The sequence below is a fragment of the Arvicanthis niloticus genome, chromosome 11 (genome assembly GCF_011762505.2).
Source record: "Arvicanthis niloticus isolate mArvNil1 chromosome 11, mArvNil1.pat.X, whole genome shotgun sequence".
In the NCBI taxonomy this organism is placed as follows: domain Eukaryota; kingdom Metazoa; phylum Chordata; class Mammalia; order Rodentia; family Muridae; genus Arvicanthis; species Arvicanthis niloticus.
The window spans coordinates 718,356-731,459 of NC_047668.1; the positions used below are offsets into that span (position 1 = coordinate 718,356).

The following is a 13,104-nucleotide window of genomic DNA, read 5'->3' on the forward strand; positions in this document are numbered from 1 at the left end:
ATAATGATGATAACAATATAATAATAATAATAATTCCTCTTGTAAAAAAAGAACAGAGTGGGTAAAGCTTAAGAAGGCCTATAATGGCAGAGCTGTCAGAAGGCCATCATCAAGGGGCCTCTTAGAGGTTGCCTACAGGAAGCTTAAGGAAATCAATGAATAAAGAATAGCCAGCAATGTGCTTACTAGCATAAGATTGCTTTCAGTAACAATGCAAGGAATGTGGTGTTGCCATCACACTGAAGAACCTACCTAGTGAAAAGAGAAACAAAATCAAACTGATTAAGGAAAATTAAAATGTTCCCACTTGGTAGTTCCTATAAATAACTCTTTTAACTCCTTTAAAAGAGTTTAAAAGAGTTATAATAGTTCCTTTAACTCTTTTAAAATGCGAAGGGGAGCATTGTCAGTGGTAGAGACAGTAACAGCAATCCTGTCTCCCACTGGGGGCACCTACCTGGTGAGCACTCCATCCTCAGTATGGAAATTACTAATGATATCACTGTCTTGTACTTAGTTCAATCAATGAGAGGTTTTTGGCCTTTTGCCATATCCCAGGTGAGAACTGAGACCCTCCGGGGAAGAGGTATTGGGGCTAAAGAGCTTCTATAAGCCTCTTAGAATCCGGAAGTAAGAACACATCTGTAGGGAGGTAAGAGTCAAACTCATATTAAAACCATCAGAAGCCATTAACCATCTGTTTAATAGCTAAAGTAGAAAAGACAGCAAGGATACCGAGCACTGGGAACATTGAACGTGGGAAGGTAAAATGGAAAAGATCAACTCGATGTGCAACCCAGAGGTCGTCTGCTAAGTATTTCCCCAAGAAAAAGGAAGACATATCTTCATAGAAAGAACCATGTATGGCGTCTATAGTGGCTTCATGTATAATCACCCCAAATTGGAAACAATTCAAATATTCTTCAACCAGGATTGACTAAACAAACACCACTACATTATTCATACAACAGAACGCTACCTGGAAATAAAAAGGAAGGCATTGCTGACATTTGCAAGATGTGTGTGAATCTCAGATGCATTCTGTAATGTGAGAATCTGATTCTTAAAAGCTGTGCACTGTATGTTTCCATTTATACGATATTCTGGGAAAGGCAAAGCTATCGAGAAGACGAAAGTTAAAAAGAATAGGCATTCACATTTGCACACGATTTCTGGGGAGGGCCCCAGACCACCGCTAGCCCATTCCTGTACCTCATTATACTTCTACCCTTTGCCAGGCAGCCGCCACACCCTGTGTGCCCAGCCCCAGCTTCCTCTTGAGCTCTGTGTACATTTGCATCGCACGTTCCTTGGCCCGGGTTGGCCAGGTTTCACATTGTGCCTTTTCTCTGCTGAAGTCCTGCCGCCAGTGCACATGCACCTTGGCGCCTAGCATAAGCGATGGAAGAGCTGACAAAATGAAAGGCTGTCTGTGCGGTCCTTATTTCAAGATTTTCTGCATCCATCAACTGCTACTGTCACTGTGCTGAAAGAGGTTCAATAAGGAGGTGATTGGGGAAAGAGTCAAGGCAACCAAGGCAGGCTCTGCACCGCCAAGACCCCACTACTTGGGAGGGAAGGCCATCCTGCCTCGCTCTGTTGCCTCACTCTCTGTCTCATTCATTTTTCGAAGCTGCAGAACCGAGCGGGACCCACGCAATTGCTGCCCTCCGGGGTTCACAGGCGAGGAGGGGACACCAAGGAGTGAGCGTTGTAAGGTATGGACCTGGCCACCCTAGCCCGAGCAGGCTGCTAGGAAGGACAGCCTGGGTGCAGGCGTTCTCCCTGCAGACTCTCCGTGCTGTGACTCCCACGATCTAAACCCTGCGGACCTGCAGCGCAGGATCAGGGACCCTGCCAGGTGGCTGCGGGGACAGCAGGGCGGAGGGCGGCCCCGCCCAACCGGCGTGGTTCCCATGGGGATCGCAGCAACGACCCAGCGGAGCTGCAGGCTGCGGTGTCCGAGCTGGGCCGAGAGGCGCCGGGAGTCAGGGTGGGAGGTCCCCGCAGTCCCCGCAGTCCCCCCGGGCCTGGTTGCCCAGCCGGTGTCCTCTTCCGGAGCGAAATGAGACCCGAAATTAGAACCGGGGAAGCCCTTCGCCTTCGCTGTGCTTCAGCCAGCTCAAGTGTCTTAGATCGTATGAACCATAACGTTAAAAAGATAGATTATCTTACAGCTCGGCTCATTTTTGGATGCTGGCTACATCTTTAGCTCGAGGGAATGAAACAGACAACTGAAATTGGGTCACCCATGGCAGCCACCTGTAGGCTTCCAGCCTTGACCGCGATGTCATTGCTGGGTGGGGGTGGAGTCCACACCTGGCTGGTCCTTATTTTTTAACTCGAGCCCTTGTTTTCTCTAGATCCGGAACGACAGACCTTGTTTGATGAGGCTCGAGAACGGTTGGTTCACGTATTTCATAAGCGACCTATATGAAAATCCATTCTCAAGAAGACTTGCTCCTCTGTAATGGAGAAATACGAAAAAATTGGAAAGATTGGAGAAGGCTCCTATGGGGTAGTATTCAAGTGCAGAAACAGGGACACGGGTCAGATCGTGGCCATCAAGAGGTTTCTGGAAACAGAAGATGACCCTGTCATAAAGAAAATCGCCCTTCGAGAAATCCGCATGCTCAAGGTAGTTGATTTGCTTTTTTCTGTGTTAGGTAGATGCTGTGGGCTGAGGCTCTGCCCTGTTCCCTCACAGGCTTTGTCTTCAGTGGTACAAACCTGAGTCTGTGCACAGAGAACGGATTATGTAAGAGTGAGCAAGGTGGAGGGGAGAAGTGATGGGGTCTCATCGTGTCAAATGCAGGCAGCCTTTTCACGGGTCCCTGAGAAGCAGAATTTAAAACAACTCAACTTTGCTAGAGTTCTTGAGTTTTGAACTTCTAGACTGTTTTCACTTCATATTTTTAACCTATTGTCCTGTTTTCTTGGGCTATACATGCATGCATACGCGCACGTGCGTGTGTGTGTGTGTGTGTGTGTGTGTGTGTGTGTGTGTGTGTTGAAACGGTGTCTTACTAGAACCCAGAGCTTAAGGACTGCCAGGCAGTATTCTCCAATATCCAGCACTGGGACTGCAGGTGGACAGCTGCCCTCGGGCAGCATTTATGTGTTGGGACCTAATAGACTTACATGACAAATTTATCCATAAAACTCTGGCCCCAACACCTGTTTTCTCACTGGGAGAAAGTGATTGGTTTTCATTACACCTGAAGCATTATCTACTATGGGGCTTCACAATGTCCTCTTATAAAGCAAACATCCCAGCACAGAAGCAAAACAGTGGCGTTGTCAACGTGTATTAATCCTAGAACTTAATGTGTGTGTGTGTGTGTGTGTGTGTGTGTGTGTGTGTGTGTGTGAGGGGGGTGTTCATTACAAGATAAACGTGTTTTCCCTTTTCTTTTGGAAACAGGCTTCTTCTCTGAATTTATCAGAGGAGATGCAGTTGCTGCTGTAGGATGAGGCAGGCCATGGCTCCCATGGGAATTAACTGTGCTTTAGAAAGTATGGCCTCTAGTCAGGCTGTGGTGGTGCATGCCTTTAATTCCAGCACTTAGGAAGCAGAGGCAGGCAGAGGCAGGCAGATCTCTGAGTTCAAGGCCAGCCTGGTCTACAGAGTGAGTTCTAGGACAGCCAGGGCTATACAGAGAAAACCTGTCTCGAAGAAAAAAAAAAAAAAAAAAAAACAAAAGAAAAGAAAAAAGAAAGTATGGCCTCTGTATTCACTCCTGCCTTCCTACGTGGTTAGGGAAGGGCGACCCCTCATCAATAGAAAGAGGTTGAAAATCAGGCTGTACTCTTTGTCTTGCGTCTCCCTTTTCTCCAGGCCTCTCTAGAAATTCTTTCACATGGATTAAATGCGTGTATCTAGATGAGGACCAAGGACTGGAAGCAGCGACCCTAGGTAAATTACCACAGATGCTAACAAGAAGGTTGCCGTCTTGGGACTTGAGATGTTTATAACTTGTGGGTTGTTGTCTGTTCTGAGAAGACACTGGCCAAGTGTCTGAGTGGATGATCCTTTCAGAAGGGGTGAACTCAAGTGTTTGTGCCCATCCACAGCTGAGCTCCCCTGCCTGCTCATCTCCACAGAGCCAATGTTTGCCATCTGCTCTTGTGAGCGCTGGACACTTCCGCTTTCTCAGTAGAAGGTGATAGTTGAGTTACTCTCTATTTTATTTATGACCATCATTATCATCAATATTATTACTACTTTGTGGTGTTAAGGATTGAACCCCATAGCCTTTATCAAATTAACAAAACCTTCTCTCACAGGGAACATTGCCAATGTTCAAGGAGTTGTTTTATTTTAAAATTAATAATAATAATAAATAATAATAATAATAGGCTAGAAAGATGTCTCAGTGCATAAATGTGCTAACCGCCAAGCTGACAACCTCAGTTCATCCCTTGGACCTACATGATATGGAGAGAATCGATTCCCTCAAGCTGTCCTCTGACCTCCATGGTGCACAGTAACACTGTGTGTTTCATCCACCAAAATAAAAGCAAATGTAAATTTTAAAAACATGTCCCCAGGATCTTGGTGGCTGTTCTCTCTCTGGCTCTGAGAATGTCCTCGCTGACCTCTCACCATCGGTACATGTATCTCAGCACATTTTAGCAACACTGTATTCCCAAGTTTCTCTAGGTTGGGGATCTTGCCTCCCTGTCTCTGTGTCTTCCTAGCACACTCTGTGGCACCTGCTAGACTCCCAATAAATATTTTTTATTGAATTTTTTTAGGGTTAATAAAATAAACTCTTAGGGAAGAGAAGGTGTTACAAGTCGATACTAATTGAGTGAGAATCAATTCTCCCCAAGGTGACCTCTGACCCCTCAGTGCTCTGTAGCATCTGTGTGCTTACCTACCAAAATAAATAACACTGTGAGGTGGGTGATGAACACCACAGAGGATGTGAAAGCGGGAAGCGCCCACCCTCTAAGCCAGGTGCTCAATGTTTCTTCTCTAGTCTAAGTAAGGTGATGGGAGATTAAAGAGTGTTGTGCAGAGTTGTCTCACAAGCTCAGCTATTGGAAAGGAGGTGGAATAAGAGCTCCCGGTTCTCACTTCTGCTATGCTGAGATCCTAATGGGCAGAGCCTATGTCACTCACTGACTTTGTGTCCCAGGGGCTGGCAAGAGCTCTTCTGGTGATGTTGATTAAAGAAAGCATGTTAGAAGTAGACTTTAAAGTTTGAGGGAGACAAGGGGTGAGATGAAGCAACTGTGTTTCAAGTAGGCTAAGCTGGAACTTGAGGTGTAGCTCTGTGGTTCTAGGGGAAAGGGATACTAACCTGGGTAGGAAATGCAGGTAGACACTACAGGGCCCCTGGCAACTAGGTGAGCTCCTCGGGAAGGTTGCTGGATGCACAGTGAGAAGCTGAGATCCCAGATGAAGAGAAACACTCAAAGTGAGATCTCAAAGCAAAGGGTGAAGGCTCCTCAGTGGCCACAGGCCAGACAGGTAAGGGCTGGCCCAGACAGCCCTTTACAAAAGCCAAAGAATAGCAGCTGATGCAGTAAGTGGGACTTTGAACATCATACTAAAGGATCTGTTTTTCTTCTGAAAAGGATAGCTAGCCAAAAAGAGGAGGATGGGTGGAGGAAGAAGAGGATGAGGAGGGGGACAAGAAGGAGGCAGTGGCTTTGGTTATTTTGAGAGAGGGTTTCTCTGTGTAGCCTCAGCTGTCCTGGAGCTCACTCTGTCAGTCATGCTAGCCTCAAACTCAGAGATCTGCCTGCTTCTGCCTCTTGAGTGCTAGGATTAAAGGTATGCACCACTATTGCCCAGCCCGCTAAGATTATATTTTATGGAAAGGTTGTCATTTGCAGACTTTTTGGACTAATAACCGATGACATTTCAAAACACATTTTTTTCTCTTTATCAATTGAGGTAGAATTGTTAGGATTTCTCAGGGCGTCCTGTTAAGTACGTGGAGTGTAGTCTTGCTCCACCAGACCGTGCTGTGTTTTCTTTTTCCATTCCTTGAAACAGTCTTATGCTGTAGACCAAGCTAGCCTTGAACTCCAAGCTTAAGATTGAACCCAAGGTCTCTCTCCTAAACCAGGAAAGTGCTATATCCTGGGCTACCCTCAGCCCAGTCAAGACCTAAAAACAACAACAAAAGCAACCAGCAATAATCTACTATCTTAACCATCTCTTCTTAGAAGATCAGAAACTTTCATATCAAAATGAAAGCAAAGAAAGTCACCCTTTGGGCAAACATGACCTTCCTGAGAGAGAATAACTGGCAATAGCTTCTAGCTTTACTTACATCCGACATGTCTGTGTTGAGTGTTGCATGTCATTGTGTGTTTGTGTATTGCTAGTTCTTTTCTTAGCTTCAGTATCCACCAATGAAACAGTGATATCATTTTCTTGTACTCTGTAAATCTCATGACTTTGAATATTACATCTGGGGACATAAAGATTCCCAGATCAAGTGCTCTCCTACACAGAGGATGCATAGCTGGTAAAACAAAATACCATTTATGTGGTTCCAGTTGGCTTTGAGAGGATGGTCCCTGGGATTTCATATTGTAACAAAATTGAGAATTCCTTGTGTAGATCTTTTCCAGACTGTACTTTGCAATATTGTAAGGCCCACTAACTGCTTTGTACTTCCTAAGTCTACAGTTGTTTCTTTGTAAACAGATGTAATTATGGGAGGTAATTGTCTAGCAACCAACTGGGTAGTTATAAGGTTTTGCCTCTTCCATGTTCCCCTCTCTGATGTGAAGTCTCATCCTGAAGTTATAGCTAGGGGGATTATATTATCAAGGTCTTTATCTTGCTAAGATTTTACAAAAAAAAAAAAAAAAAAAAAAAGGTTTTTTTTCTTTCCAAAAAAACTGGAAACACTACAAATAGCATTGTTTCATACCACCTGGAGAAAAAAAAATGTGAACTTTTTTACAAAACAAATCTGTTTTTTAATAATAATAAACTTCTACCTAAACAAGATGTAACCTGTGCTTACCAAGACGCCTTATGAGAGTCAGCCTCGATATCTTAATTACCAATCAGGATTTTCGTGGGTTATATAATTGAGCTTGTTAGAAGAAAAAAAAAAAAAGGTGAATCTGTTTCCTTAGAGCTGTAAGCAGCACCATAGTCTCATAACATTACAATTGTTCTGGTTAAAATCAGTCAAATCATCCTCTCGGGACAATTAACACCGTTCTAGTGACAGGGATAAGACTGTGCCATGGTGGATAGATAATAAGCTCTGGGTGCCATTTTCAAATAGACTTTCTGGAATACAAAGAAAAGAGTGAAGTACATTCAGCTGGTGTTTTTGGTGAGATGTTTGTGCACAAGATAACTGACTTGCCCACCCTGCAAGCATGTGCAGAATGCTGCCACCTCCAGGGACTGTTCTTTGATGCCACTCCCCCACATAATTTAGCAAAGAGAGACCAGTAATAAACAAGTAAGCTGTAAAGCACAAAGCAGGTTCAGGGGAAAGGGAAGGGTGTGAGCTTGCTTTTTTAAATAGTGGAACTCAAGCCCTTTCTATAGCTTGTTTTCCAATGTGTTACTACTAACATTTAAACACGTTAAAGACATATTTCATGACAGGAAGAGTGGTCAAGGGATTTGCCAGAAAACAGAGGGGAGAAAGATCTCTTGCAACGGTGCATGCCTTTAATCCCAGCACTCAGGAAGCAGAGGCAGGTGGATCTCTATGAGTTTAAGGCTAGCCTGGTCTATATAGTGAGTTCTTGGACAGTCAGGGTTGTCTCCAGTGAGACCCTATCTCAAAAAAAAAAAAAAAAAAATTACCTTAAATCACAAACTCAGGTATCAGACTGGGGAGCGGGTTCAGTGGGTAAAGGGACTTGTTACGTAAGTACTAAGATCTCAGTGAATCCCAGACATCATATTAACAATTAAAGTAAATAAATAAATAAATAAATAAATAAATAAATAAAGATGCTTAGTGAGGCCAGTTTCAATCCCAACACCCCTACAGGGAGACTGGAGGTGGAGCCAAGAGAATTTTCTGAAGCCGTGGGCCTGTTAACATGGCGTATGCAGCAGAAAAACAACAAAAAGACCCTGTCTCAAACAAGGTAGAAAACAATGTTGTCCTCTGACCTTCAAATGTGTAGTGTGGCACACACACACACACACACACACACACACACACACACACACGAGCCAGGCATCATGTGCTATACCATTAGGGTCCCTGTGGTGGGAAGTCGGCACTTACTTTGCATAGAACACATGCAAGCATATAAATGTGCTTTAATCCACCCCATACCCTCCCATCCTACCCCCAGTAATATACATGTATCCAGCAACAGGGACTGTGTGGTTAAGACAAATGTGAAGCAGCCACCTCTTTCCTGGGCCTCCAGTCTCTGTTGCTGCATTGCATCTCTGTGGAGTGAAATGGTAGACCTGCCGAGAGAGAGGAATCTATTCCATCTGGCCTTAATAGAGGGCACAGAGGGCCCTGGGGCAGTTGGAGATCAAAGATAAAACAATGCTACTGTGGGTGTCTGGGTGACTGACCCCAAGTAGGTGGTACAGGGGGTAATAGAATAGACCAACTCCAGTCAAAGGGCTAGAAGCAGCAACTAGGACACAGCAGCAGCACTCCTGTTCTCTCTCTCTCTCTCTCTCTCTCTCTCTCTCTCTCTCTCTCTCTCTCTCTCAAAGCAGGAGAGGGCATCACACATTTTCACTTGGAAGGTAGTAGTTGTTGACCCATCAGACTTGGCTGAATTGCCAACTCAGTTGCCTAGGCCTCAACAATTAACAGTAGTAACTGCCTCAGACGGTGGCTATTGTATCCTGTTTTGTATATTGGTTAAGAATGGTTAATGATTTGCCAGAACCCTCCTAGACAGGTAACTGGAATGTAGACACAACTCTGTCCATCCCTAAGACCAGGCCCTACAGCTTACACATATCAGAACAACCAGCCGTGGGTCCTTGGGATCTATTTCGTCCTCTCTCCTGCAGGCCTTCTCTGTGACCTGTGGCTCCCATGGACGTCTAAAGACAGATTGAGAATGACAACAGTAGGAATGGTGGTTGGCCATGGGGATTTCATTTTTAAAGAAGGAAAAGTTACCATTCGCTACCAACGGGGATGGTGAGAATAAGTGTGGGAGCAGGGTGTCCACCTGAAACTTTACCAAGAGGCTGGAGATGTTGCTCAGTGATAGAGACCTTGCATGGCATATGCAAGGTCATGGTTTATGTCAAGCACCACAAAACTCACTCTGCTATACCTATTACAAAATTCATTGGGTGTGTTTGTTGGGGGGGGGCACCCACTAATGTGTATGTGTACTTCTGTGTACAAATGGAGGACAAAGGTTAATCTCTGTTATCAGTCTTTAGGTGCCATCCTCCTTGTTTTTTGGAAACAGGGTCTCTCTTTGGCTTGGAGCTTGCTAATTAGGTGAAGGCTGGCTAACCATCGAGCCTCGGGATCTTCTTGGTTTTGCCTTTCCAGGGTTGAGATTAAAGGCATGTGCCACCTTGCCTAGCCATGCCTAGTTTTTCTTAGGCAGGCTTAGGGATTGAACTTGGGTCTTCACACTTGCAAAGCAAACACTTCATCAGCTGAACTATTACCCAGTGCCTATAGTATTCATTCTTCATATTTTATTTTGTGTGTGTGTGTGTGTGTGTGTGTGTGTGTGTGTGTGTGTGTGTGTAGGTAGGTAAATATGCATGTGACACAGTGCACATGTAGCGGTTTGAGGACAACCTGAAATAATTGGTTCTCTCTTTCTACCATGAGGGCTTACAGACTGAACTCAAACCATTAGACTTTTGGCAAGTGTCTTTACCTGCTGAGACATTTTTCTGGCTCTCCAGGATACATTCTTAATGAGAACAATGTCACCTTCAAAAGGATCAAAACAAGTTCTTACAGGAGGATGACAAAACATCTCCTCTTTTTACTACATAAGACACAGATACATATGCAATGTGTACACAGCTATCTGATATATGAGTAGCATTAAGTTTTCTTTCATAAGTGATTAGGGAAAAGACGAGTAAAAAGACACATTTGGGAAACTGAACTGGGAAAGGTACTCAGGTGTGACTGGGACTGGAATACAGTGCTCGGCCGGAAGTGCTGTCAGTCATGGCCTGCCTGGTGCTGGGAGAGGCTGCTGTTCTCACCTTCCAGTGGGGACAGAGCTGGGTGACTGTATGGCCACAGAGCTGTGGCTAGGGACCTCGGTGTTGATCCTGCTCAGGGCTGTCAGATGACCTTGGACAAGCTCTAATGCCTTCTGGAACCCTGCCTATCCTTATCTCCTGATTTATGTCCCTGCCTGGTACTGCTTCACTGACTTTTTGCTGAGGGGAGCATACAGGGCTCTGGAGCCCAACATGGAATGGCGTTGGGGCAGCCTGGAGATGCAGGGATAGAAGAGTGTGAAGGTCAAAGACAGCAGTAGCAGAGGAAAGAAAAAAGCTAATGAAGAAAGGCAGAGGGTGGGATGAACATGAGACTGTCTCCAAAGGGACATGCGCGATCTCAATGCCTGTAAACCTAGGATCAGGAGTACTGGGTGAGTCACCACCCTGCTGCCAAATGTCACTGGGAAAAGTGAGACCCCCTAAGGCTCCCTGTTATTCAAACAAAACTTTAACTAAGCACATGATATGAGCTTTGTGCCAGGCTCATGCCACTAAATACGACCAGTGTGCCATGTAAGTATCCTCAGCACCACAGCCCAGTCAAAGCTTTCATCCAATATTATTATTATTAGATGAAATACTATTTGGAGGAATATTTAGCATGCAAACAAAAACCTCTGTGGGTAATCCTGTGGTGTTTCATCCTAACAAAATAAAGAGAAAAAAAACAATCAAACAAAAACAGGAAAAAAACTACCTAATCCTGCTTTTACTAAAAGAAACTATTTCTAGGTTTCTTCTCTTCAACTTGTTCAACTGGCTTATGAAAATGGATTACTAATGCAACCCATTAGTAATGACTAACTAGTTGTTACATTGTTACAGCCATGTTCAGCATTGTCAGTTACGGACTGTAGGGGACCAGACTCACAAACTCACCTATTGGTAAGGATCACATTAATACCATAAATGTGCAAAGGTGCATGAGTGGAGAGCAATGTGGAGAGTCGGGGACTGGGGTAAACTGTAGCACTCATGTCTCTGAATGGAGCCAGTGTTCAGCTCTGCAGGAAGATCACTCAAGAAGATCAGTTTTCTGTTCTTTTAACAAGAAACTGGAATTTTGTATATCTCCTGAGAGTTTTCTCTACAAGTTTTGAAAGACAAATTCAAAATGTTCTTTATCTTTCATATGCGTGTGTGTCATGTGCATATGGGTGCTTGCATGCTGTGAGATGGATATGGAGGTCAAAGGACAACTCTCAGGAGTCAGCTCTCCCCTTCTGCCTTGTTGAGGTAGAGTCTTTCCTGATTCTGCTGCTGCGCTTTGTATCCCAGGCTGAGCTGCCCACTAGTTTCTAGGTAACTCTCTTGTCTCCACCTCCCATCTCACCAGAGAAGGGCCAAGATTATAGATTCACACCATCCCATGCAAATTTTTATGTCAGTTCTGGTGCTAGATCTCAGGTCGTCTAAGCTAAGCTCTTCCCCTCAGAGTCATCTTCCTGGCCCCTAAACTCATAATATTTAAAAGTAATAAGAATCATTCAGTTGATACCTATAGAATTTAACTGGTACATTCATCCATGTTGGAGCCTGGCTGTACTCCTTTCTCTTACCCCTCTGCTCCACCCCCACATTTTTGGCAGGGCCACCTCTCTGGATATTTGGCACAAGGCCATTCTTCTACATAACCATATTGTGAAATTTACCAGCAATTCAATACTGTTATCTAAAGCCTAGATGATACCCAGATATTTCATATTGTCCCAGTAGTAGCTATAAGTGTATATGGTGCATAAAAACTAATAGATAATTGGATGTGGTAGTGCATAAGGAGGCAGAGACAGGCAGAGGCAGAAGGATCTCTGAGTTCAAGGCCAGCCTGGTCTACCTAGTGAGTTCCAGAGTAATCAGAACTACATAGTAAGACCCTGTGTCAAAACAAAAACAAACAAACAAACAAACACCTCCCAAACAAACCAAACAAAAATCCTAATAAATGTAGCGAACAGGTGTTAATATCTGTTGGTGATTTTGCCTGAATCCAATTATTGTCACAGTTGTTTTTTTCTGTACATTTTTCTTATTTATTAGTGTTTTTTTTTTCTGTTAGAAAAGAGCTTTCACCCCCAGAAGCATACTTATTAATATCATTATATATTCACAAATGTGTAAATTCAACACATTATATACTGTTAATAGAGCCATTACTCCTTTTTGATTCTCAAGGTGTCACATGTTTGGCTATTTGGCCTCCTTCAGTCTGCCCCTGGGTTCTGACAGGTGTCCATCACTGTTTGAGGACTTTGCTGTGTGACAGACAAATAAAATGTCTTGGACTCATCCTGCCCCAGCCCACAGATTATCTATTTTTCCAGGAACCTGGTTCCTTTTAGTGATAACAAAATGTCCTGAATTTAAAATGTGAAATAATTTTTAAAAAATTCTCACATCGCTCAAGCACAAAACAACGCAGGATCTGAAGACACCATTTGGCTATTAGGGTGCCAGTTTGGGGCCTTTGGACTCTCTGGCTTTTGTTCTGTGCAATATTGGCTCCAAGGACCAGTGGAGCTGGGGCCAGTAGAGAGGTATTTTTGGGGAGAGGGGGGCAGAGGTTTTATTTTGTTTTTTTAGAGTATACAGTTTTTTTACACACTGGGCATTTATGTAACTGGTTGTCAGTGTCATGGAGGACAATGGGGGCAGTTCCCTGACCACGAGGAGAGAAACCAAACAGCCCCTTCTCATCCTCTCTGTTTGTTCAACAAGTGGAGACCTGTTTAATTTCATTTCCATGAGATAATGTACAAACTGCAAATAGTAACTGGTTGCATTGTTTGTTTACTCGAAGATGTTTTGGCCTAACTCACAGGTGTTTATCTACACAGATTGTGTTCTCCACGACTGTGGAAGCCCAAGCAATAAGCTGGCAGGCAAATAGTTCAAGAACAAAAGGAACGCAG

General features: G+C 44.1%; 1 protein-coding gene across 4 annotated transcripts in view; it reads left to right on the forward strand.

Annotated features, from left to right (window-relative positions):
* The first annotated feature begins 1,362 nt into the window (after nucleotides 1-1,362).
* Cdkl1 (cyclin dependent kinase like 1) overlaps nucleotides 1,363-13,104 on the forward strand; it is a 45,506-nt gene continuing 33,764 nt past the window's right edge. The window contains exons 1-3 of one of the 4 annotated variants that reach the window (XM_076941815.1): nucleotides 1,363-1,508; nucleotides 1,634-1,718; nucleotides 2,364-2,638. In XM_076941815.1, the coding sequence (XP_076797930.1) occupies nucleotides 2,471-2,638 (168 nt within the window). In that variant the 5' untranslated portion in view covers nucleotides 1,363-1,508; nucleotides 1,634-1,718; nucleotides 2,364-2,470. Of the gene's footprint in view, nucleotides 1,539-1,633; nucleotides 1,719-1,900; nucleotides 1,994-2,363; nucleotides 2,639-13,104 lie in introns of those variants that run through there. The other 3 variants (XM_076941817.1, XM_076941816.1, XM_076941818.1) reach the window with 3 other exon arrangements.